Raw genomic sequence first — 27418 nt, 5'->3', positions numbered from 1 at the left:
CAGACTCTCCATTTAGGGGAGTGGTCTCTGAATCAGAAAGTATTTCTGGACCTGACAGATGGGGGGATATAGATATGATGGCTTCCCACTTCAATGCCAAGCTTCCGAGGTAAGGATCAAGATTCAGGGATCCTTAGACGGAGCTAGTGGACGCTCTAGCGGTTTCATGAATTTTAAACCAAATGTATCTGTTTCCACCGATTTGTACTTCTGCCCCGAGTGGTAGCTCGGATCATGCAGGAGCGCATACCTACAATTCTGATAGCCCCTGCATGGCCACGCAGGACTTGGTACGCAAACCTAGTGAACATGTTGTCTGCTTAGCCTTGGCGGTTGCCTAGATACTCTGAGGCTGACTGCCAGGAGATTGTACGGTTGATTCTAGATCAGAGAAGCTTCTCTGACAGTGTGATTGATACTCTTATACAGGCTTGCAAGCCTGTCACCAGACACATCTACTATAAGGTCTGGAGGACTTATCTTCACTGGTGTGACCAGCAAGGTTTCTCTTAGTGTAGAGTGAAGACTCCGTGTATACTTCAGTTTCTCCAGGAGGGTCTGGAGAAAGGTCTGTTGGTCAATTCTATCAAGGGTCAGATATCTGCCCTTTCTGTTCTGTTTCACAAGAAGTTGGCTAGTTTAACAGATGTTCAAGAGTTTGTTCCGGCTCTGGTTAGAATTAAACCTGTTTATCTCTTACAAAGGAGTTAAAGGCACAGAAAACACCTTTTTTTAGATCTAAATTGTTAAAGGGACAGTAAACCCAAATTTTTTTCTTTCGTGATTTTAAGCAACTTTCTAATTTACTCCTATTATCTATTTTTCTTCGTTCTCTTGCTATCTTTATTTGAAAAAGAAGGCATCTAAACTTTTTTTTTTTTGGATCAGAACTCTGGACAGCACTTTTTTATTGGTGGATTAATTTATCCACCATTCAGCAAGGACAACCCAGGTTGTTCACCAAAAATGGGCCGGCATCTAAACTTACATTTTTGCATTTCAAATAACGATACCAATAGAATGAAGAAAATTTGATAATAGGAGTAAATTAGAAAGTTGTTTAAAATTTCATGCTCTATCTGAATCACAAAAGAAAAAATTTGGGTTCAGTGTCCCTTTAAGTTATGCGTAGTAAAACATTGCAATATACTTTCATTATTTATTGTGCCCTTTTGATGTAATTTAACACCGCAAATTGTGGATTCTCTATTTTTGAGAACTGGCCATTTAAACAGCCTTCTCAGTGTTAAAGGGATATAAATCCCACACTTTTCTTCTATGATTCAGATAGAGCATGCAATTTTCTAATTTTACTTTTATCGTGACATTTTCTTTGTTCAGTGGTATCTTTGGTCCGGAGCACTATATGGCAGCAGTTTTGCAAGAATGTTCTCTATTTGCAAAAACACTAGATAGCAGCACTATATTTCTTCATGTAGTGTTCCAGACACCTATATATCTCTTAGAATATAATGTGAATGCAGCAAATATTATAATATATGTTCTGTCTGAATCACAAAAGAAATATTTAGAGTTTCATATTTCTTTAACCCTGCTACATAATCTTTCCTTAATCAACTAACTGATAACAACTGAAAAACAAAGCACCTTTATACTAACATTATGACCGTGGCTTGCCTTGTCTGCAGACTTAATCTGGATTGGCTGCTGCAGATAAGGACTATGGTGGGTGGAGTTTACTTTTGAAAAACAATTGCAGCAAACATAATGACTAATTTTGTTTTAAAAATGTTAAGAGTTGGCTAATATGTGATTCTATTACAAGACAATATAGCTGTCCTGTAATTTCAAGGTGTTTACTGTCTCTTTAAAAACATAGGTTTCACTTGGTTGCTGCAAGAACAAGACACAGTGTATAATTGTGTGTGTGTGGGGTGGGTGGGGGGGGTGCTCCAGGAAGAGTGCCACGCGTACCTAATAGTGCTGAAAAAGGGAGAACATTAGAATGCTGTGAAGTCAGATCACTTTTTATTGAAAACGTATACAAAAAGAAAGCAAAACGTATATACGTTAAGCAGTGCTTGGCTCTGATTAGTTGATGCCTTACACTGAAAGGAAGACAGATCACTGTAATCACCTACAGGAGAAATACATTGTGCAAAGCCTGTGCTCAACAGCTGCTTGTTCAATTCTTTGTTCTGCTTGAGAGCAGCTCTGCTAACAAATCTGGCAGGTTTCTGTGTTCATCGAAAGTCCCTGTTAAAGTTTCATTTGCATACAGTTTTAATTGATCTGTGCTTATGAACTTTGCACACAACCCATCATCTCGACCGTGTTAATCTAGTATACAATCTGTTCTCCGTTCACTTGAGTTCTTAATCCATCTCTCTCTCTCCTCTCTCTCTCCTCTCTCTTTCTTTCTTTCTTTCTTTCTTTCTTTCTCTCTCTCTCTCTCTCTCTCTCTCTCTCTCTCTCTCTCTCTCTCTCTCTCTCTCTCTCTCTTCCTCTCTCTCTTCCTCTCTCTCTTCCTCTCTCTCTTCCTCTCTCTCTTTCTCTCTCTCTCTCTTTCTTTCTCTCTCTCTCTCTCTCTCTCTCTCTCTCTTTCTCTCTCTTTCTCTCTCTTTCTCTCTCTTTCTCTCTTTCTCTCTCTCTTTCTCTCTCTCTTTCTCTCTCTCTTTCTCTCTCTCTTTCTCTCTCTCTCTTTCTCTCTCTCTTTCTCTCTCTCTTTCTCTCTCTCTTTCTCTCTCTCTTTCTCTCTCTCTTTCTCTCTCTCTCTCTCTTCCACCCAGCAGAACTCACTGTTTCAAGTTAGGGGGCTGTTTTTATGCCATGATAGGAGCTGTGTACAAATTTCTTTGGTAGTAGGACTCTAATAATAGAATCTTTAATGCATTTCTCTTCTCTTTGTAAGTTGTTTTGTTATAGTCCTTTTATCTAAGTATTCTGATTGACTGTAAAGGTCCTAGTCTATGAGTACAGTCCATTTCAAAGTGAATTATATTGCTGTCTTCTCCATAATCTGGGTAGTGCCGTTTCATATACATTTTGAACGTTGAGGCTTAACCCACTTCATGTGCATGATGAAAACGTTGGGTCATTCAGATCTCTGCTTGTGAGCATATGATGACCTATTCTATCCATGCAGGGTGATTGCTTATCTGCTTTGTTTGTTAGTGATCTCCCTCACTACAGGCTGTGATCTGTGGCGATACAGTGGGCGGCACTCCCAAGGCTACATGGGAATGCTAGTGATGTCACCACAAATGTGCATGGTGATATCACATGGGGCAAGACCTGGAAGTGACAGTCCATAAAGGGAGCTAACTAGAGGGGAGTTTGTTCAAACCTCTCGATCTCGGCTCTCTTGCTAGCCATAAACCTTTAACACCCCTTATTTAAAATTAAAATTGACTGCTCGTTCAAAAGGGGGTGCTCTTGGAAATCCACAAGCCCATAAATATGTTTTTTTTTAGTGTGAACTCATAAAACATGGGGTTATGATGGGGAAGGAGACTTTGATATGCTCAATTAAAGAAATCTGTTAAAGGGACAGTCAACACCTGAATTTTTGTTGTTGTAAAAGATAGATAATCCATTAACCCCTTAGTGACCAGAGCACTTTTCCATTTTCTGACTGTTTGGGACCAAGGCTATTTTTACATTTCTGCGGTGTTTGTGTTTAGCTGTAATTTTCCTCTTATTTACTGTACCCACACATATTATATACTGTTTTTCTCGCCATTAAATGGACTTTCTAAAGATACCATTATTTTCATCATATCTTATAATTTACTGTAAAAAAAAAACCCTATAAAATATGAGGAAAAAATGGAAAACAACACACTTTTTTCTAACTTTGACCCCCAAAATCTGTTGCACATCTACAACCACCAAAAAACACCCATGCTAAATAGTTTCTAAATTTTGTCCTGAGTTTAGAAATACCCAATGTTTGCGTGTTCTTTGCTTTTTTTGCAAGTTATAGGGCAATAAGTACAAGTAGCACTTTGCTATTTCCTACCACTTTCTTTTCAAAATTAGCGCTAGTTACATTGCAACACTGATATCTGTCAGGAATCCCTGAATAACCCTTCACATGTATATATTTGTTTTAGAAAACATCCCAAAGTATTGATCTAGGCCCATTTTGGTATATTTCATGCCACCATTTCACTGCCAAAGGCAATCAAATGAAAAAAAATCGTTCACTTTTTCACAATTTTTTTCACAAACTTTAGGTTTCTCACTGAAATTATTTGCAAACCGCTTGTGCAATTATGGCATAAATGGTTGTAAATGCTTCTCTGGGATCCCCTTTGCTCAGAAATAGCAGACATATATAGCTTTGGGGTTGCTTTTTTGTAATTGGAAGGCCGCTAAATGCTGCTGTGCACCACACGTGTATTATGCCCAGCAGTGAAGGGGTTAATTAGGGAGCTTGTAGGGTTAATTTTAGCTTTAGTGTAGTGTAGTAGACAAGACAACCCAAAGTATTGATCTAGGCCCATTTTGGTATATTTCATGCCACCATTTCACAGCCAAATGCGATCAAATAAAAAAAAATCACTTTTTCACAAACTTTTTCAAAAAAATGTAGGTTTCTCGCTGAAATTATTTACAAACAGCTTGTGCAATTATGGCACAAATGGTTGTAAATGCTTCTCTGGGATCCCCTTTGTTCAGAAATAGCAGACATATATGGCTTTGGCGTTGCTTTTTGGTAATTAGAAGGCCGCTAAATGCCGCTGCGCATCACACGTGTATTATGTCTAGCAGTGAAGGGGTTAATTAGGTAGCTTGTAGGGAGCTTGCAGGGTTAATTTTAGTTTTAGTGTAGAGATCAGCCTCCCACCTGACACATCAAACCCCCTGATCCCTCCCAAACAGCTCCCTTCCCTCCCCTACCCCACAATTGTCCCTGCCATCTTAAGTACTGGCAGAAAGTCTGCCAGTACTAAAATAAAAGGTATCTTTAATCCCCCTTGATCCTCCACCATACAGCTCTCTAACCCCCCCTCTACCTATTTGCCGCCATCTTGGGTACTGGCAGCTGTCTGCCAGTACCCAATTTGCCCAAAAAATTAGTTTTTTTTTTTATTTTTAAATTTTAAAAATTATATTTTCTGTAGTGTAGCTGCCCCCCCTCAATACCCTACCCACCCTCCCCTCCTAGATCTCTTCCCAAGCACATTTTACCCCACCTTCCTTCTCCCTTCTTCCCATTACTTTTATACTAGCAGCCGGTAAATGCTGCGCGCACACGCACCCGTGCCCCCCCTTCGCAACCCACAGGACTTAAAAGACATAATGAGGACCGATCGCCGGTATGTGTGTAACGAGGGGCCGCCCACCCGCCTCCCAGCTGCAGCTCCCACCCACCAACCAACGGCCCCATCGATTGCGGATGCAGAGAGGGCCACAGAGTGGCTCTCTCTGCATTGGTGGGGTAAAAAGGTAATTGCAGTGATGCCTGCATATCGAGGCATCACTGCAATACCCTGGAAGCACCTGGAAGCGATCAGGATCGCTTCCAGAGCTTCAAACCCCAGATACCGTACCAGGAACGTCCTTGGGTGTTAAGGGTGTTTTTTTGTAGGACGTTCCTGGCACGTCCTTGGTCGTTAAGGGGTTAATTACCCATTCCCCAGTTTTGCATAACCAACACAGTTATAATAATACATGTTTTACCTTTGTAATTACCTTGTATCTAAGCCTCTGCAGACTGACCCTTATTTCAGTTCTTTTGACAGACTTGCACTTTAGCCAATCAGTGCCCACTCCTCAGTAAATTCACGTGTATGAGCTCAATGTTATCTATAAGAAACACATGAACTTATGCCCTCTAGTGGTGAAAAACTGTCAAAATGCATTTAGATTAGAGGCGGCCTTCAAGGTCTAAGAAATTAGCATATGAACTTCCTAGGTTTAGCTTTTAACTAAGAATACCAAGAGAACAAAGCAAAATTGGTGATAAAAGTAAATTGGAAAGTTATTTAAAATTACATGCCCTATTTGAATCGTGAAAGTTTTTTTTGGACTTGACTGTCCCTTTTAAGTCTAGAGGCCACTAACAACGTTTATTTTATAGTAGATCATTCCCTCTCTTGAATAAATATATGAATTGTATCTGTATAGTCAGGTGAAAAAAAAGTGTTTTAATTTCTGTACTGCCATAGAAGAGCCCCTCTAGTTGATATTATAACCCCTAAAAGCCTGTATGGGACCCTATTTCACATCTGGCTACTGTTGAAGACAATTTAGTTAAAGGGACAGGAAGCTCCAAACATTTTTCATGATTTAGATAGAACATACAATTTTAAACAACTTTCCAATATACTTGTATTATCAAATTTGCTTCATTCTCTTGTTATCCTCTGCTGAATTAACAACATTGCTCTACTTGCAACTAGCTGAACACATCTAGTTAGCCAATCACAAGAGAGAAATGTGTGCAGGCACCAATCGGCAGCCAGCTCCCACTACTGTAGGATATGTGCATATTTTTTTCCAACAAAGAATACCACGAGAAGGAAGTACATTTGAAAATAGAAGTGAAGTTAAAAGTGTATTAAAATGACATGCTCTATCTGAATCATGCAAGTTTAATTTTGACTTTCCTATCTCTTTAAATGATCACTGTAACAATAGTGGTCTCTTGTCCATTTCCAATATAATTTGCTAAAATTGTAACAACATTATACTTTTTGTTAATTTTTATGTTGCAGGTTTCACACCTGTCTTGACAAATAAGTATAATAATGGTATATTCTGAATCTGTTGGGCCTACTGAAAAGTCAAACAAAAAAAAAACCCATATAATTTGTGTGGTTCACTCCCTTAAATCTGACTACAACAGTGTTACTATGTAAGCAGCAAAAAAATAAAATAAACAGAAACTAGAACTGGCTTAGCACAGGAGTATGAAAAAAGCTTAGCAGAGAAGGGCTTTAATCTTTATTTTTGTTGTTGTTTTTAAATGATCTGAAACGTGTAACTTATTTTTGAATCCAATGTAGTTACAAAAAATATGTATAAATCCTTTAGGTGCAGTTATTCTTCCTTGTGAATAATAAATCCTTCTTTCTTGCAATTATGGTGATAGTTAGGAATAATACCTATAAGAAAAAGATGTACATAGTGCAATATTGTATGTATAATAAGGACTCCACAAAATAAAAGGAGTCTTACAAGATATCAGGAGATTATTAACACTTTAGTAAGGTTTGGATGTGAGCAAAACCAGGGCCGGATTGGCCTACCAGGATACCAGGAGATTTCCCGGTGGGCTGCAGCAGCTGGGGCTGGAAAGCTACAATTTAAAGGGGTGATAAATGGATGCAAATGGGTTGTAGGGTTGCTATATAACATCAATCTGACATTTTTATTTAATACAAAGTAATATAATTTAATTCTGAAAAATTAGGGAAGGAGTATCTCAGTAATTCCCTTTGAGAAAAATGGGGAATGTGCATTCTACTGACTCAACAGAAAATTGGGCTGGTCTTCATCTTTTTCCAGGGCTACTTTTTATTCCCAGTCTGGTCCTGAGCAAAACACTTCCTTCTTTTGGGATATTATTACACATTTGGGAAAACATTTCTGGACTTTTTTTTTTTTAACATTTGTATACACATTTTTGATGTGTATATATAATTACCTTGTAATTTTTTATGGTACCGGCCCATATATGATGTTAAGTATAAATAATTTTGACTGTCATTATTCTTATTTTTTCTGTTATATTAATACATTTATTTTCATTATTTGAGATATATATATATATATATATATATATATATATATATATATTATCATACTGGTGTACACACTTTAGCCACAATTTGATCCCCCCTTATATTGCTTTCTGTTTTGTGTGTTTTTTTAAATTTTTTATAAGGAGATATTAGGCAGCGTGTGCGTGCAATCTGGTGGTGCTGTAGGATATATCTGTTTACCAAAAAATAATAAATACCTTATTCTGAAGCAAGTGTATTATGTTTCATAATTGTGCACTGATGCAAAGTTTGGAATGATACAGTTTTCATTTACAAACATTGCATAAAAAAAACAAATCATGCTATTTAAAGGGATAGTCAAAATTAAACTTGCAGGATTCAGATAGAGCATGTCATTTTAAGACACTTTTAAATTCACTTCTATTTTCAAATGGGCTTCGTTCTCTTAGTATCCCTTGTTAAAAAATGAATACGCACATATCCTACACTAGTGGGAGCGGCTGCTAATTGGTGCCTGCACACATTTGTCTCTTGTGATTGGCTAAATAGATTTCTTTCATGTAATTAGCAAGAGTCCATGAGCTAGTGACGTATGGGATATACATTCCTACCAGGAGGGGCAAAGTTTCCCAAACCTCAAAATGCCTATAAATACACCCCTCACCACACCCACAATTCAGTTTTACAAACTTTGCCTCCGATGGAGGTGGTGAAGTAAGTTTGTGCTAGATTCTACGTTGATATGCGCTCTGCAGCAAGTTGGAGCCCGGTTTTCCTCTCAGCGTGCAGTGAATGTCAGAGGGATGTGAGGAGAGTATTGCCTATTTGAATGCAGTGATCTCCTTCTACGGGATCTATTTCATAGGTTCTCTGTTATCGGTCGTAGAGATTCATCTCTTACCTCCCTTTTCAGATCGACGATATACTCTTATATATACCAATACCTCTGCTGATTCTCGTTTCAGTACTGGTTTGGCTATCTGCTATATGTAGATGAGTGTCCTGGGGTAAGTAAGTCTTATTTTCTGTGACACTCCAAGCTATGGTTGGGCACTTTGTTTATAAAGTTCTAAATATATGTATTCAAACATTTATTTGCCTTGACTCAGAATGTTCAACTTTCCTTATTTTCAGACAGTCAGTTTCATATTTGGGATAATGCATTTTAATTTAACATTTTTCTTACCTTAAAATTTGACTTTTTCCCTGTGGGCTGTTAGGCTCGCGGGGGCTGAAAATGCTTCATTTTATTGCGTCATTCTTGGCGCGGACTTTTTTGGCGCGAAAATTCTATTTCCGTTTCCGGCGTCATACGTGTCGCCGGAAGTTGCGTCATTTTTTGACGTTATTTTGCGCCAAAAATGTCAGCGTTCCGGATGTGGCGTCATTTTTGGCGCCAAAAAGCATTTAGGCGCCAAATAATGTGGGCGTCTTATTTGGCGCGAAAAAATATGGGCGTCGCTTTTGTCTCCACATTATTTAAGTCTCATTTTTTATTGCTTCTGGTTGCTAGAAACTTGTTCTTTGGCATTTTTTCCCATTCCTGAAACTGTCATTTAAGGAATTTGATCAATTTTGCTTTATATATATGTTGTTTTTTCTCTTACATATTGCAAGATGTCTCACGTTGCATCTGAGTCAGAAGATACTACAGGAAAATCGCTGTCAAGTGCTGAATCTACCAAAGCTAAGTGTATCTGCTGTAAACTTTTGGTAGCTATTCCTCCAGCTGTTGTTTGTATTGATTGTCATGACAAACTTGTTAAAGCAGATAATATTTCCTTTAGTAAAGTACCATTGCATGTTGCAGTTCCTTCAACATCTAAGGTGCAGAATGTTCCTGATAATATAAGAGATTTTGTTTCTGAATCCATAAAGAAGGCTATGTCTGTTATTTCTCCTTCTAGTAAACGTAAAAAATCTTTTAAAACTTCTCTCCCTACAGATGAATTTTTAAATGAACATCATCATTCTGATTCTGATGATTCCTCTGGTTCAGAGGATTCTGTCTCAGAGGTTGATGCTGATAAATCTTCATATTTATTTAAAATGGAATTTATTCGTTCTTTACTTAAAGAAGTACTAATTGCTTTAGAAATAGAGGATTCTGGTCCTCTTGATACTAATTCTAAACGTTTAGATAAGGTATTTAAAGCTCCTGTGGTTATTCCAGAAGTTTTTCCTGTTCCTAATGCTATTTCTGCAGTAATTTCCAAAGAATGGGATAATTTGGGTAATTCATTTACTCCTTCTAAACGTTTTAAGCAATTATATCCTGTGCCGTCTGACAGATTAGAATTTTGGGACAAGATCCCTAAAGTTGATGGGGCTATTTCTACCCTTGCTAAACGTACTACTATTCCTACGTCAGATGGTACTTCGTTTAAGGATCCTCTAGATAGGAAAATTGAATCCTTTCTAAGAAAAGCTTATCTGTGTTCAGGTAATCTTCTTAGACCTGCTATATCTTTGGCTGATGTTGCTGCAGCTTCAACTTTTTGGTTGGAAACTTTAGCGCAACAAGTAACACATCGTGATTCTCATGATATTATTATTCTTCTTCAGCATGCTAATAATTTTATCTGTGATGCCATTTTTGATATTATCAGAGTTGATGTCAGGTTTATGTCTCTAGCTATTTTAGCTAGAAGAGCTTTATGGCTTAAAACTTGGAATGCTGATATGGCTTCTAAATCAACTTTACTTTCCATTTCTTTCCAGGGTAACAAATTATTTGGTTCTCAGTTGGATTCCATTATTTCAACTGTTACTGGTGGGAAAGGAACTTTTTTACCACAGGATAAAAAAAATCTAAAGGTAAAAACAGGGCTAATAATCGTTTTCGTTCCTTTCGTTTCAACAAAGAACAAAAGCCTGATCCTTCATCCTCAGGAGCAGTTTCAGTTTGGAGACCATCTCCAGTCTGGAATAAATCCAAGCCAGCTAGAAAGGCAAAGCCTGCTTCTAAGTCCACATGAAGGTGCGGCCCTCATTCCAGCTCAGCTGGTAGGGGGCAGGTTACGTTTTTTCAAGGAAATTTGGATCAATTCTGTTCACAATCTTTGGATTCAGAGCATTGTTTCAGAAGGGTACAGAATTGGTTTCAAGTTGAGACCTCCTGCAAAGAGATTTTTTCTTTCCCGTGTCCCAGTAAATCCAGTAAAAGCTCAAGCATTTCTGAAATGTGTTTCAGATCTAGAGTTGACTGGAGTAATTATGCCAGTTCCAGTTCCGGAACAGGGGATGGGGTTTTATTCAAATCTCTTCATTGTACCAAAGAAGGAGAATTCTTTCAGACCAGTTCTGGATCTAAAAATATTGAATCGTTATGTAAGGATACCAACGTTCAAGATGGTAACTGTAAGGACTATCTTACCTTTTGTTCAGCAAGGGAATTATATGTCCACAATAGATTTACAGGATGCATATCTGCATATTCCGATTCATCCAGATCATTATCAGTTCCTGAGATTCTCGTTTCTGGACAAGCATTACCAGTTTGTGGCTCTGCCGTTTGGCCTAGCTACAGCTCCAAGAATTTTTACAAAGGTTCTCGGTGCCCTGCTGTCTGTAATCAGAGAACAGGGTATTGTGGTATTTCCTTATTTGGACGATATCTTGGTACTTGCTCAGTCTTTACATTTAGCAGAATCTCATACGAATCGACTTGTGTTGTTTCTTCAAGATCATGGTTGGAGGATCAATTTACCAAAAAGTTCTTTGATTCCTCAGACAAGGGTAACCTTTCTGGGTTTCCAGATGGATTCAGTGTCCATGACTCTGTCTTTAACAGACAAGAGACGTCTAAAGTTGATTGCAGCTTGTCGAAACCTTCAGTCACAATCATTCCCTTCGGTAGCCTTATGCATGGAAATTCTTGGTCTTATGACTGCTGCATCGGACGCGATCCCCTTTGCTCGTTTTCACATGCGACCTCTTCAGCTCTGTATGCTGAAGCAATGGTGCAAGGATTACACGAAGATATCTCAATTAATATCTTTAAAACCGATTGTTCGACACTCTCTAACATGGTGGACAGATCACCATCGTTTAATTCAGGGGGCTTCTTTTGTGCTTCCGACCTGGACTGTAATTTCAACAGATGCAAGTCTCACAGGTTGGGGAGCTGTGTGGGGATCTCTGACGGCACAAGGAGTTTGGGAATCTCAGGAGGTGAGATTACCGATCAATATTTTGGAACTCCGTGCAATTTTCAGAGCTCTTCAGTTTTGGCCTCTTCTGAAGAGAGAATCGTTCATTTGTTTTCAGACAGACAATGTCACAACTGTGGCATACATCAATCATCAAGGAGGGACTCACAGTCCTCTGGCTATGAAAGAAGTATCTCGAATTTTGGTTTGGGCGGAATCCAGCTCCTGTCTTATCTTTGCGGTTCATATCCCAGGTGTAGACAATTGGGAAGCGGATTATCTCAGTCGCCAAACGTTGCATCCGGGCGAATGGTCTCTTCACCCAGAGGTATTTCTTCAGATTGTTCAAATGTGGGAACTTCCAGAAATAGATCTGATGGCGTCCCATCTAAACAAGAAACTTCCCAGGTATCTGTCCAGATCCCGGGATCCTCAGGCGGAGGCAGTGGATGCATTATCACTTCCTTGGAAGTATCATCCTGCCTATATCTTTCCGCCTCTAGTTCTTCTTCCAAGAGTAATCTCCAAGATTCTGAAGGAATGCTCGTTTGTTCTGCTGGTAGCTCCGGCATGGCCTCACAGGTTTTGGTATGCGGATCTTGTCCGGATGGCCTCTTGCCAACCGTGGACTCTTCCGTTAAGACCAGACCTTCTGTCACAAGGTCCTTTTTTCCATCAGGATCTGAAATCCTTAAACTTAAAGGTATGGAGATTGAACGCTTGATTCTTGGTCAAAGAGGTTTCTCTGACTCTGATTAATACTATGTTACAGGCTCGTAAATCTGTATCTCGAGAGATATATTATAGAGTCTGGAAGACTTATATTTCTTGGTGTCTTTCTCATCATTTTTCCTGGCATTCTTTTAGAATACCGAGAATTTTACAGTTTCTTCAGGATGGTTTAGATAAGGGTTTGTCCGCAAGTTCTTTGAAAGGACAAATCTCTGCTCTTTCTGTTCTTTTTCACAGAAAGATTGCTATTCTTCCTGATATTCATTGTTTTGTACAAGCTTTGGTTCGTATAAAACCTGTCATTAAGTCAATTTCTCCTCCTTGGAGTTTGAATTTGGTTCTGGGAGCTCTTCAAGCTCCTCCGTTTGAACCTATGCATTCATTGGACATTAAATTACTTTCTTGGAAAGTTTTGTTCCTTTTGGCCATCTCTTCTGCCAGAAGAGTTTCTGAATTATCTGCTCTTTCTTGTGAGTCTCCTTTTCTGATTTTTCATCAGGATAAGGCGGTGTTGCGAACTTCTTTTGAATTTTTACCTAAAGTTGTGAATTCCAACAACATTAGTAGAGAAATTGTGGTTCCTTCATTATGTCCTAATCCTAAGAATTCTAAGGAGAAATCGTTGCATTCTTTGGATGTTGTTAGAGCTTTGAAATATTATGTTGAAGCTACGAAATCTTTTCGTAAGACTTCTAGTCTATTTGTTATCTTTTCCGGTTCTAGAGAAGGCCAGAAAGCTTCTGCCATTTCTTTGGCATCTTGGTTGAAATCTTTAATTCATCTTGCCTATGTTGAGTCGGGTAAAACTCCGCCTCAGAGAATTACAGCTCATTCTACTAGGTCAGTTTCTACTTCCTGGGCGTTTAGGAATGAAGCTTCGGTTGACCAGATCTGCAAAGCAGCAACTTGGTCCTCTTTGCATACTTTTACTAAATTCCACCATTTTGATGTATTTTCTTCTTCTGAAGCAGTTTTTGGTAGAAAAGTACTTCAGGCAGCGGTTTCAGTTTGAATCTTCTGCTTATGTTTTTCGTTAAACTTTATTTTGGGTGTGGATTATTTTCAGCAGGAATTGGCTGTCTTTATTTTATCCCTCCCTCTCTAGTGACTCTTGTGTGGAAAGATCCACATCTTGGGTAGTCATTATCCCATACGTCACTAGCTCATGGACTCTTGCTAATTACATGAAAGAAAACATAATTTATGTAAGAACTTACCTGATAAATTCATTTCTTTCATATTAGCAAGAGTCCATGAGGCCCGCCCTTTTTTTGTGGTGGTTATGATTTTGTATAAAGCACAATTATTCCAATTCCTTATTTTATATGCTTTCGCACTTTTTTATCACCCCACTTCTTGGCTATTCGTTAAACTGAATTGTGGGTGTGGTGAGGGGTGTATTTATAGGCATTTTGAGGTTTGGGAAACTTTGCCCCTCCTGGTAGGAATGTATATCCCATACGTCACTAGCTCATGGACTCTTGCTAATATGAAAGAAATGAATTTATCAGGTAAGTTCTTACATAAATTATGTTATTTTCAGTTTCCTGTGAGTAGTGCAATGCTGTCCTTTCAGCAATGGATAACAAGAGAATTAAGAAAATTATATAATATAATTAAATTGGAAAGTTGTTTAAAATTGTATTCTCTATCTGAATCATAAAAGAAAATGTTGGGGTTTACTATCCCTTTAATATGTAACTAAATCATGTAGTCTTACTGTGATATTTTCTCTCTTTCTCAATTAGACTATAGACTGCAGGCTCAGCACTTAAAGCTGGCCTCATGTATCCAGAATCCACAACGGACTCCCCAGCTCGACTATCGTTGCGTCAGACTGGCTCTCCAGGAATGATTTACAGGTAAATAAAACGTGTATCAGTTTTAGAATTTACAATAAGGGTGAAATGTATCAAGTAGAGAACCTGTCTGCCTGCAATTGCTGGTTGCAATGCTGCATCGCATTGCAAAATGTTACATAGCTCAAGAGCTTTCTTGTGTAATGCCGCACCCAGGTCTTGTGCAATCAGTTGTGCGAGAGTAGGGTATGTCAGTCGTTCCCAAGTGAGTAAATGAAGGGGTGATTGATTTTTGCCACTTCTGATGTAGCGGAGAAGCAAAATAAGCCGTTTCTGATACTTCCATTTGTACGCACATGCTCCGCATAGCCTCAAAAGCTGCAAATGCAGCTTAAAGGGACAGTAAAGACCTTCATGATTCATATAGAGCATGCAGTTTTAATTTTATACTTCTGTTATCAAATTCTCTTGGTATCATTTGTTAAAGAATTAACCTAGGTAGGTTGATAGGAGCTTAGGAGTGGGCACGTGTCTTTATTCTATGGCAGCAGTGTTTGCAACTATGCATAACATTGCTATAAAGATTGTTGCAAATACCGCTGCCAAATGGTTTAAAGGGATAGGAAAATCAAAATTAAACTTGCATGATTCCGATAGAGCGTGTCATTTTATTACACTTTTAAATTCACTTCTGTTTTCAAATGTGCTTTGTTCTCTTGATATCCCTTGTTGAAAATGCACAAATCCTACATTAGTGGGAGCTAGCTGCTGATTGGTGCTTGCATACATTTGTCTCTTGTGATTGGTGAAGGAGCAACAGCGCTACTGGCAGCAAGATGAACACATCTAGTTAGCCAAAGGATACAAAGAGAATGAAGCAAATTTGATAGTAGATGTAAATGGGAAAGTTGTTTAAAATTGTATGTTCCAAATCATGATAGAAAAACTAGGATTACTCATTAACAAATAATACTAAGAGAACTAAGCAAAATTGATAGTAGAAGTAAATAGGACATTCCAATCCACTTAAAGGGACAGTCTACTCCGGAATTTGTACAGTTTAAAAAGATAGATAATCCCTTTATTACCCATTACCCAGTTTTGCATAATCAACAGTTATATTAATATACTTTTCTCCAACATAGGTGTGTCCGGTCCACGGCGTCATCCTTACTTGTGGGATATTCTCTTCCCCAACAGGAAATGGCAAAGAGCCCAGCAAAGCTGGTCACATGATCCCTCCTAGGCTCCGCCTACCCCAGTCATTCTCTTTGCCGTTGTACAGGCAACATCTCCACGGAGATGGCTTAGAGTTTTTTAGTGTTTAACTGTAGTTTTTATTATTCAATCAAGAGTTTGTTATTTTGAAATAGTGCTGGTATGTACTATTTACTCAGAAACAGAAAAGAGATGAAGATTTCTGTTTGTATGAGGAAAATGATTTTAGCAACCGTCACTAAAATCCATGGCTGTTCCACACAGGACTGTTGAGAGCAATTAACTTCAGTTGGGGGAACAGTGAGCAGTCTCTTGCTGCTTGAGGTATGACACATTCTAACAAGACGATGTAATGCTGGAAGCTGTCATTTTCCCTCTGGGATCCGGTAAGCCATGTTTATTACGTTTGTAAATAAGGGCTTCAAAAAGGGCTTATTAAGACTGTAGACTTTTTTTGGGCTAAATCGATTGATTATTAACACATATTTAGCCTTGAGGAATCATTTTATCTGGGTATTTTGATATAATAATATCGGCAGGCACTGCTTTAGACACCTTATTCTTTAGGGGCTTTCCCAAAGCATAGGCAGAGCCTCATTTTCGCGCCGGTGTTGCGCACTTGTTTTTGAGAGGCATGGCATGCAGTCGCATGTGAGAGGAGCTCTGATACTTAGAAAAGACTTTCTGAAGGCGTCATTTGGTATCGTATTCCCCTTGGGGCTTGGTTGGGTCTCAGCAAAGCAGATACCAGGGACTGTAAAGGGGTTAAAGTTCAAAACGGCTCCGGTTCCGTTATTTTAAGGGTTAAGGCTTCCAAATTTGGTGTGCAATACTTTTAAGGCTTTAAGACACTGTGGTGAAAATTTGGTGAATTTTGAACAATTCCTTCATGTTTTTTCGCATTTGAAGTAATAAAGTGTGTTCAGTTTAAAATTTAAAGTGACAGTAACGGTTTTATTTTAAAACGTTTTTTGTACTTGTTATCAAGTTTATGCCTGTTTAACATGTCTGAACTACCAGATAGACTGTGTTCTGAATGTGGGGAAGCCAGAATTCCTATTCATTTAAATAAATGTGATTTATGTGACAATGACAATGATGCCCAAGATGATTCCTCAAGTGAGGGGAGTAAGCATGGTACTGCATCATTCCCTCCTTCGTCTACACGAGTCTTGCCCACTCAGGAGGCCCCTAGTACATCTAGCGCGCCAATACTCCTTACTATGCAACAATTAACGGCTGTAATGGATAATTCTGTCAAAAACATTTTAGCCAAAATGAACACTTATCAGCGTAAGCGCGACTGCTCTGTTTTAGATACTGAAGAGCATGACGACGCTGATATTAATATTTCTGAAGGGCCCCTAACTCAGTCTGATGGGGCCAGGGAGCTATTGTCTGAGGGAGAAATTACTGATTCAGGGAACATTTCTCAACAAGCTGAACCTGATGTGATTGCATTTAAATTTAAGTTGGAACATCTCCGCATTCTGCTTAAGGAGGTATTATCCACTCTGGATGATTGTGACAAGTTGGTCATCCCAGAGAAACTATGTAAAATGGACAAGTTCCTAGAGGTGCCGGGGCTCCCAGAAGCTTTTCCTATACCCAAGCGGGTGGCGGACATTGTTAATAAAGAATGGGAAAGGCCCGGTATTCCTTTCGTCCCTCCCCCCATATTTAAAAAATTGTTTCCTATGGTCGACCCCAGAAAGGACTTATGGCAGACAGTCCCCAAGGTCGAGGGAGCGGTTTCCACTTTAAACAAACGCACCACTATACCCATAGAGGATAGTTGTGCTTTCAAAGATCCTATGGATAAAAAATTAGGTTTGCTTAAAAAGATGTTTGTTCAGCAGGGTTACCTTCTACAACCAATTTCATGCATTGTCCCTGTCGCTACAGCCGCATGTTTCTGGTTCGATGAGCTGATAAAGGCGGTCGACAGTGATTCTCCTCCTTATGAGGAGATTATGGACAGAATCAATGCTCTCAAATTGGCTAATTCTTTCACCCTAGACGCCACTTTGCAATTGGCTAGGTTAGCGGCTAAGAATTCTGGGTTTGCTATTGTGGCGCGCAGAGCGCTTTGGTTGAAATCTTGGTCGGCTGATGCGTCTTCCAAGAACAAGCTACTTAACATTCCTTTCAAGGGGAAAACGCTGTTTGGCCCTGACTTGAAAGAGATTATCTCGGATATCACTGGGGGTAAGGGCCACGCCCTTCCTCAGGATCGGCCTTTCAAGGCAAAAAATAAACCTAATTTTCGTCCCTTTCGTAGAAACGGACCAGCCCAAAGTGCTACGTCCTCTAAGCAAGAGGGTAATACTTCTCAAGCCAAGCCAGCTTGGAGACCAATGCAAGGCTGGAACAAGGGAAAGCAGGCCAAGAAACCTGCCACTGCTACCAAGACAGCATGAAATGTTGGCCCCCGATCCGGGACCGGATCTGGTGGGGGGCAGAATCTCTCTCTTCGCTCAGGCTTGGGCAAGAGATGTTCTGGATCCTTGGGCGCTAGAAATAGTCTCCCAAGGTTATCTTCTGGAATTCAAGGGACTTCCCCCAAGGGGGAGGTTCCACAGGTCTCAGTTGTCTTCAGACCACATAAAAAGACAGGCATTCTTACATTGTGTAGAAGACCTGTTAAAAATGGGAGTGATTCATCCCGTTCCATTAAGAGAACAAGGGATGGGGTTCTACTCCAATCTGTTTATAGTTCCCAAAAAAGAGGGAACGTTCAGACCAATCTTAGATCTCAAGATCTTAAACAAGTTTCTCAAGGTTCCATCGTTCAAGATGGAAACCATTCGAACTATTCTTCCTTCCATCCAGGAAGGTCAATTCATGACCACGGTGGATTTAAAGGATGCGTATCTACATATTCCTATCCACAAGGAACATCATCGGTTCCTGAGGTTCGCATTCCTGGACAAACATTACCAGTTCGTGGCGCTTCCTTTCGGATTAGCCACTGCTCCAAGGATTTTCACAAAGGTACTAGGGTCCCTTCTAGCTGTGCTAAGACCAAGGGGCATTGCTGTAGTACCTTACTTGGACGACATTCTGATTCAAGCGTCGTCCCTTCCTCAAGCAAAGGCTCACACGGACATTGTCCTGGCCTTTCTCAGATCTCACGGATGGAAAGTGAACGTGGAAAAGAGTTTTCTATCTCCGTCAACAAGGGTTCCCTTCTTGGGAACAATAATAGACTCCTTAGAAATGAGGATTTTTCTGACAGAGGCCAGAAAAACAAAACTTCTAGAATCTTGTCGGATACTTCATTCCGTTCCTCTTCCTTCCATAGCTCAGTGCATGGAAGTGATCGGGTTGATGGTAGCGGCAATGGACATAGTTCCTTTTGCACGCATTCATCTAAGACCATTACAACTGTGCATGCTCAGTCAGTGGAATGGGGACTATATAGACTTGTCTCCGAAGATACAAGTAAATCAGAGGACCAGAGACTCACTCCGTTGGTGGCTGTCCCTGGACAACCTGTCACGAGGGATGACATTCCGCAGACCAGAGTGGGTCATTGTCACGACCGACGCCAGTCTGATGGGCTGGGGCGCGGTCTGGGGATCCCTGAAAGCTCAGGGTCTTTGGTCTCGGGAAGAATCTCTTCTACCGATAAATATTCTGGAACTGAGAGCGATATTCAATGCTCTCAAGGCTTGGCCTCAGCTAGCGAGGGCCAAGTTCATACGGTTTCAATCAGACAACATGACAACTGTTGCGTACATCAACCATCAGGGGGGAACAAGGAGTTCCCTGGCGATGGAAGAAGTGACCAAAATCATTCTATGGGCGGAGTCTCACTCCTGCCACCTGTCTGCTATCCACATCCCAGGAGTGGAAAATTGGGAAGCGGATTTTCTGAGTCGTCAGACATTGCATCCGGGGGAGTGGGAACTCCATCCGGAAATCTTTGCCCAAGTCACTCAGCTGTGGGGCATTCCAGACATGGATCTGATGGCCTCTCGTCAGAACTTCAAAGTTCCTTGCTACGGGTCCAGATCCAGGGATCCCAAGGCGGCTCTAGTGGATGCACTAGTAGCACCTTGGACCTTCAAACTAGCTTATGTGTTCCCGCCGTTTCCTCTCATCCCCAGGCTGGTAGCCAGGATCAATCAGGAGAGGGCGTCGGTGATCTTGATAGCTCCTGCGTGGCCACGCAGGACTTGGTACGCAGATCTGGTGAATATGTCATCGGCTCCTCCTTGGAAGCTACCTTTGAGACGAGACCTTCTTGTTCAGGGTCCGTTCGAACATCCGAATCTGGTTTCACTCCAGCTGACTGCTTGGAGATTGAACGCTTGATCTTATCGAAGCGAGGATTCTCAGATTCTGTTATCGATACTCTTGTTCAGGCCAGAAAGCCTGTAACTAGAAAGATTTACCACAAAATTTGGAAAAAATATATCTGTTGGTGTGAATCTAAAGGATTCCCTTGGGACAAGGTTAAGATTCCTAGGATTCTATCCTTCCTTCAAGAAGGATTGGAAAAAGGATTATCTGCAAGTTCCCTGAAGGGACAGATTTCTGCCTTGTCTGTGTTACTTCACAAAAAGCTGGCCGCTGTGCCAGATGTTCAAGCCTTTGTTCAGGCTCTGGTTAGAATTAAGCCTGTTTACAAACCTTTGACTCCTCCTTGGAGTCTCAATTTAGTTCTTTCAGTTCTTCAGGGGGTTCCGTTTGAACCCTTGCATTCCGTTGATATTAAGTTATTATCTTGGAAAGTTTTGTTTTTAGTTGCAATTTCTTCTGCTAGAAGAGTTTCAGAATTATCTGCTCTGCAGTGTTCTCCTCCTTATCTGGTGTTCCATGCAGATAAGGTGGTTTTACGTACTAAACCTGGTTTTCTTCCAAAAGTTGTTTCTAACAAAAACATTAACCAGGAGATTATCGTACCTTCTCTGTGTCCGAAACCAGTTTCAAAGAAGGAACGTTTGTTGCACAATTTGGATGTTGTTCGCGCTCTAAAATTCTATTTAGATGCTACAAAGGATTTTAGACAAACATCTTCCTTGTTTGTTGTTTATTCCGGTAAAAGGAGAGGTCAAAAAGCAACTTCTACCTCTCTCTCTTTTTGGATTAAAAGCATCATCAGATTGGCTTACGAGACTGCCGGACGGCAGCCTCCCGAAAGAATCACAGCTCATTCCACTAGGGCTGTGGCTTCCACATGGGCCTTCAAGAACGAGGCTTCTGTTGATCAGATATGTAGGGCAGCGACTTGGTCTTCACTGCACACTTTTACCAAATTTTACAAGTTTGATACTTTTGCTTCTTCTGAGGCTATTTTTGGGAGAAAGGTTTTGCAAGCCGTGGTGCCTTCCATTTAGGTGACCTGATTTGCTCCCTCCCTTCATCCATGTCCTAAAGCTTTGGTATTGGTTCCCACAAGTAAGGATGACGCCGTGGACCGGACACACCTATGTTGGAGAAAACAGAATTTATGTTTACCTGATAAATTGCTTTCTCCAACGGTGTGTCCGGTCCACGGCCCGCCCTGGTTTTTTTAATCAGGTCTGATAATTTATTTTCTTTAACTACAGTCACCACGGTACCATATGGTTTCTCCTATGCAAATATTCCTCCTTAACGTCGGTCGAATGACTGGGGTAGGCGGAGCCTAGGAGGGATCATGTGACCAGCTTTGCTGGGCTCTTTGCCATTTCCTGTTGGGGAAGAGAATATCCCACAAGTAAGGATGACGCCGTGGACCGGACACACCGTTGGAGAAAGCAATTTATCAGGTAAACATAAATTCTGTTTTTACATCTGTGATTACCTTGTATCTAAGCCTCTGCAGACTGCCCCTTATTTCAGTTCTTTTAACAGACTTGCATTATAACCAATCAGTGCTGACTTAAATAACTCCACTTTAGTGAGCACAATGTTATCTATATAGCACACATGAACTTGCACTGTCTACCTGTGAGAAACTGTCAAAATGCACTGAAATATGAGGCAGTTTTTTAACCGTTTGAGCCTACCTAGGTTTAGCTTTCAACAAAGAATACCAAGAGAACAAAGCAAATTTGATGCTAAAAGTAAATTGGAACTTTGTTTAAAATTGCATTCCCTATCTGAATCATGAAAGTATTTCTCCAACATAGGTGTGTCCGGTCCACGGCGTCATCCTTACTTGTGGGATATTCTCTTCCCCAACAGGAAATGGCAAAGAGCCCAGCAAAGCTGGTCACATGATCCCTCCTAGGCTCCGCCTACCCCAGTCATTCTCTTTGCCGTTGCACAGGCAACATCTCCACGGAGATGGTTAAGAGTTTTTTGGTGTTTAAATGTAGTTTTTATCCTTCAATCAAGTGTTTGTTATTTTAAAATAGTGCTGGTATGTACTATTTACTCTGAAACAGAAAAGAGATGAAGATTTCTGTTTGTAAGAGGAAGATGATTTTAGCAAACGTTACTAAAATCGATGGCTGTTTCCACACAGGACTGTTGAGATGAAGTAACTTCAGTTGGGGGAAACAGTTGGCAGACTTTTCTGCTTGAGGTATGACTGGCCACATTTCTAACAAGACTTTGTAATGCTGGAAGGCTGTCATTTTCCCTATGGGGACCGGTAAGCCATTTTCTTAGTTTAAGTAAAAGAATAAAGGGCTTCATAAGGGCTTAAAAGACTGGTAGACATTTTTCTGGGCTAAAACGATTACTTTACTAAGCATATTTGGCAGATTATAACTCTTAATAGTTATTATAATCTTGGGGATTGTTTTAAAAAAACGGCAGGCACTGTATTGGACACCTTTTTCAATGGGGGCCTTTTCTAGTCATAGGCAGAGCCTCATTTTCGCGCCACTAATGCGCAGTTGTTTTTGGAGAGCAAGGCATGCAGATGCATGTGTGAGGAGCTAAGAACCACTGAAAAAGCTTATAGAAGGCGTCATTTGGTATCGTATTCCCCTCTGGGCTTGGTTGGGTCTCAGCAAAGCAGATACCTGGGACTGTATAGGGGTTAAATGTAAAAACGGCTCCGGTTCCGTTATTTTAAGGGTTAAAGCTTATTGGTGTGCAATACTTTTAAGGCTTTAAGACACTGTGGTGAAATTTTGGTGAATTTTGAACAATTCCTTCATACTTTTTCTCATATTCAGTAATAAAGTGTGTTCAGTTTAAAATTTAAAGTGACAGTAACGGTTTTATTTTAAAACGTTTTTTGTGCTTTGTTGTCAAGTTTAAGCCTGTTTAACATGTCTGAACCATCAGATAAACGATGTTCTATATGTATGAAAGCCAAGGTTTCTCCCCATTTAAATATATGTGATGATTGTGACATAGTGTCCAAACAAAGTAGGGACAATGATGCCACAGATAATGATATTGCCCAAGATGATTCCTCAAATGAGGGGAGTAAGCATGGTACTGCATCATCCCCTTCTGTGTCTACACCAGTTTTGCCCACACAAGAGGCCCCTAGTACATCTAGTGCGCCAATACTTATTACCATGCAACAATTAACGGCTGTAATGGATAATTCTATTGCAAACATTTTATCCAAAATGCCTACTTATCAGAAAAAGCGCGATTGCTCTGTTTTAAACACTGAAGAGCAAGAGGACGCTGATGATAACTGTTCTGACATACCCTCACACCAATCTGAAGGGGCCAGGAGGGAGGTTTTGTCTGAGGGAGAAATTTCAGATTCAGGAAAAATTTCTCAACAAGCTGAACCTGATGATGTAACATTTAAATTTAAATTAGAACATCTCCGCGCACTGCTTAAGGAGGTATTATCTACTCTGGATGATTGTGACAATTTGGTCATTCCAGAGAAATTATGTAAGATGGACAAGTTCCTAGAGGTTCCGGTGCCCCCCGATGCTTTTCCTATACCCAAGCGGGTGGCGGACATAGTAAATAAGGAATGGGAAAGGCCCGGCATACCTTTTGTTCCTCCCCCTATATTTAAGAAATTATTTCCTATAGTCGACCCCAGAAAGGACTTATGGCAGACAGTCCCCAAGGTCGCGGGGGCGGTTTCTACTCTAAACAAACGCACTACTATCCCTATAGAAGATAGTTGTGCTTTCAAAGATCCTATGGATAAAAAATTAGAGGGTTTGCTTAAAAAGATGTTTGTTCAGCAAGGTTACCTTCTACAACCAATTTCATGCATTGTTCCTGTCACTACAGCAGCGTGTTTCTGGTTCGAAGAACTAGAAAAGTCGCTCAATAAAGAATCTTCGTATGAGGAGGTTATGGACAGAGTTCAAGCACTTAAATTGGCTAACTCTTTTATTTTAGATGCCGCTTTGCAATTAGCTAGATTAGCGGCGAAAAATTCAGGGTTTGCTATTGTGGCGCGCAGAGCGCTTTGGCTAAAGTCTTGGTCAGCGGATGTGTCTTCCAAGACAAAATTGCTTAACATCCCTTTCAAGGGTAAAACACTGTTTGGTCCTGATTTGAAAGAGATTATTTCAGACATCACCGGGGGAAAGGGCCACGCCCTTCCTCAGGATAGGTCTTTTAAGGCTAAAAATAAGCCTAATTTTCGTCCCTTTCGCAGAAACGGACCAACCTCAAATTCTACATCCTCTAAGCAAGAGGGTAATACTTCTCAACCCAAACCAGCCTGGAGACCGATGCAAGGCTGGAACAAGGGTAAGCAGGCCAAGAAGCCTGCCACTGCTACCAAAACAGCATGAAGGGATGGCCCCCGATCCGGGACCGGATCTGGTGGGGGGCAGACTTTCTCTCTTTGCTCAGGCTTGGGCAAGAGATGTTCAGGATCCTTGGGCACTAGAAATAGTTTCTCAGGGTTATCTCCTGGAATTCAAGGAACTACCCCCAAGGGGAAGGTTCCACAGGTCTCAATTATCTTCAAACCAAATAAAAAGACAGGCATTCTTACATTGTGTAGAAGACCTGTTAAAAATGGGAGTAATTCATCCAGTTCCATTAGGAGAACAAGGGATGGGGTTTTACTCCAACCTGTTCATAGTTCCCAAAAAAGAGGGAACATTCAGACCAATTTTAGATCTCAAGATACTAAACAAATTTCTCAGGGTTCCATCGTTCAAAATGGAAACCATTCGAACGATCCTTCCTACCATCCAGGAAGGTCAATTTATGACCACGGTGGATTTAAAGGATGCGTACCTACATATTCCTATCCACAAGGAACATCATCGGTTCCTAAGGTTCGCTTTTCTGGACAAGCATTACCAGTTTGTGGCACTTCCATTCGGATTAGCCACTGCTCCGAGAATTTTCACAAATGTTCTAGGGTCCCTTCTAGCGGTTCTAAGACCAAGGGGCATTGCAGTAGTACCTTACTTGGACGACATCCTGATTCAAGCGTCGTCTCTGTCAAAAGCAAAGGCCCATACAGACGTCGTCCTAGCCTTTCTCAGACCTCACGGATGGAAAGTGAACATAGAAAAAAGTTCTCTGTCCCCGTCAACGAGAGTTCCCTTCTTGGGAACAATAATAGATTCCTTAGAAATGAGGATTTTTCTGACAGAGGTCAGAAAATCAAAACTTCTAAGCTCTTATCAAGTACTTCATTCTGTTCTTCATCCTTCCATAGCGCAGTGCATGGAAGTAATAGGATTGATGGTTGCAGCAATGGACATAGTTCCCTTTGCACGAATTCATCTAAGACCATTACAACTGTGCATGCTCAGACAGTGGAATGGGGATTATACAGACTTGTCTCCGACGATTCAAGTAGATCAAAAGACCAGAGATTCACTCCGTTGGTGGCTGACCCTGGACAATCTGTCACAGGGAATGAGCTTCCGCAGACCAGAGTGGGTCATTGTCACGACCGACGCCAGCCTGGTGGGCTGGGGCGCGGTCTGGGAACCCCTGAAAGCGCAGGGTCTATGGTCTCGGGAAGAATCTCTTCTCCCGATAAACATTCTGGAACTGAGAGCGATATTCAATGCTCTCAAAGCTTGGCCTCAAGTAGCAAAGGCCAAATTCATAAGGTTTCAATCAGACAACATGACGACTGTTGCATATATCAACCATCAGGGGGGAACAAGGAGTTCCCTGGCGATGAAAGAAGTGACCAAGATAATTCAATGGGCGGAGGATCACTCCTGCCACTTGTCTGCAATCCACATCCCAGGAGTGGAAAATTGGGAAGCGGATTTTCTGAGTCGTCAGACTTTCCATCCGGGGGAGTGGGAACTCCATCCGGAAATCTTTGCCCGAATAACTCGATTATGGGGCATTCCAGACATGGATCTGATGGCCTCTCGTCAAAACTTCAAGGTTCCTTGTTACGGGTCCAGATCCAGGGATCCCAAGGCGACTCTAGTGGATGCACTAGTAGCACCTTGGACCTTCAACCTAGCTTATGTATTCCCACCGTTTCCTCTCATTCCCAGGCTGGTAGCCAGGATCAATCAGGAGAGGGCTTCGGTGATCTTGATAGCTCCTGCGTGGCCACGCAGGACTTGGTATGCAGACCTGGTGAATATGTCATCGGCTCCACCATGGAAGCTACCTTTGAGACAGGACCTTCTTGTTCAAGGTCCATTCGAACATCCGAATCTGGTTTCCCTCCAACTGACTGCTTGGAGATTGAACGCTTGATTTTATCAAAGCGTGGGTTTTCAGATTCTGTAATAGATACTCTTATTCAGGCTAGAAAGCCTGTAACTAGAAAAATTTACCATAAAATATGGAAAAAATATATCTGTTGGTGTGAATCTAAAGGATTCCCATGGAACAAGATAAAAATTCCTAAGATTCTATCCTTTCTACAAGAAGGTTTGGAGAAAGGATTATCTGCAAGTTCTCTGAAGGGACAGATCTCTGCTTTATCTGTTTTACTTCACAAAAGGCTGGCAGCTGTGCCAGACGTTCAAGCGTTTGTTCAGGCTCTGGTTAGAATCAAGCCTGTTTACAGACCTTCGACTCCTCCCTGGAGTCTTAATCTAGTTCTTTCAGTTCTTCAAGGGGTTCCGTTTGAACCCTTACATTCCGTAGATATTGTTATTATCTTGGAAAGTTTTGTTTTTGGTTGCAATTTCTTCCGCTAGAAGAGTTTCTGAGTTATCTGCTCTGCAGTGTTCTCCGCCCTATCTGGTGTTCCATGCAGATAAGGTGGTTTTGCGTACTAAGCCTGGTTTTCTTCCGAAGGTTGTTTCCAACAAAAATATTAACCAGGAGATAGTTGTACCTTCTTTGTGTCCGAATCCAGTTTCAAAGAAGGAACGTTTGTTACACAATTTGGACGTAGTCTGTGCTCTAAAATTCTATTTAGAGGCTACTAAAGATTTCAGACAAACATCTTCTTTGTTTGTTGTTTATTCTGGTAAAAGGAGAGGTCAAAAAGCAACTTCTACCTCTCTTTCTTTTTGGCTTAAAAGCATTATCCGATTGGCTTATGAGACTGCCGGACGGCAGCCTCCTGAAAGAATCACAGCTCACTCCACTAGGGCTGTGGCTTCCACATGGGCCTTCAAGAACGAGGCTTCTGTTGACCAGATATGTAAGGCAGCGACTTGGTCTTCACTGCACACTTTTGCCAAATTTTACAAATTTGATACTTTTGCTTCTTCAGAGGCTATTTTTGGGAGAAAGGTTTTGCAAGCCGTGGTGCCTTCCATTTAGGTGACCTGATTTGCTCCCTCCCTTCATCCGTGTCCTAAAGCTTTGGTATTGGTTCCCACAAGTAAGGATGACGCCGTGGACCGGACACACCTATGTTGGAGAAAACAGAATTTATGCTTACCTGATAAATTACTTTCTCCAACGGTGTGTCCGGTCCACGGCCCGCCCTGGTTTTTTTAATCAGGTCTGATGAATTATTTTCTCTAACTACAGTCACCACGGTATC

At 40.8% G+C, this 27418-nt stretch overlaps 1 protein-coding gene across 3 annotated transcripts in view; it reads left to right on the top strand.

The window, feature by feature from the left end:
- Positions 1 to 27418, top strand: part of KCNAB2 (potassium voltage-gated channel subfamily A regulatory beta subunit 2) — a 676769-nt gene that overhangs the window by 151258 nt on the left and 498093 nt on the right. For 2 of the 3 annotated variants that reach the window (XM_053690401.1, XM_053690400.1), the window contains exon 2: positions 14329 to 14442. In XM_053690401.1, coding sequence (XP_053546376.1) covers positions 14366 to 14442 — 77 coding nt within the window. In that variant the 5' untranslated portion in view covers positions 14329 to 14365. Of the gene's footprint in view, positions 1 to 14328; positions 14443 to 27418 lie in introns of those variants that run through there. The other variant, XM_053690403.1, reaches the window with a different exon arrangement.

Source organism: Bombina bombina, chromosome 8, assembly GCF_027579735.1.
Source record: "Bombina bombina isolate aBomBom1 chromosome 8, aBomBom1.pri, whole genome shotgun sequence".
Classification (NCBI taxonomy): Eukaryota; Metazoa; Chordata; class Amphibia; order Anura; family Bombinatoridae; genus Bombina; species Bombina bombina.
This window is presented reverse-complemented; position numbering and strand designations above follow the sequence as displayed.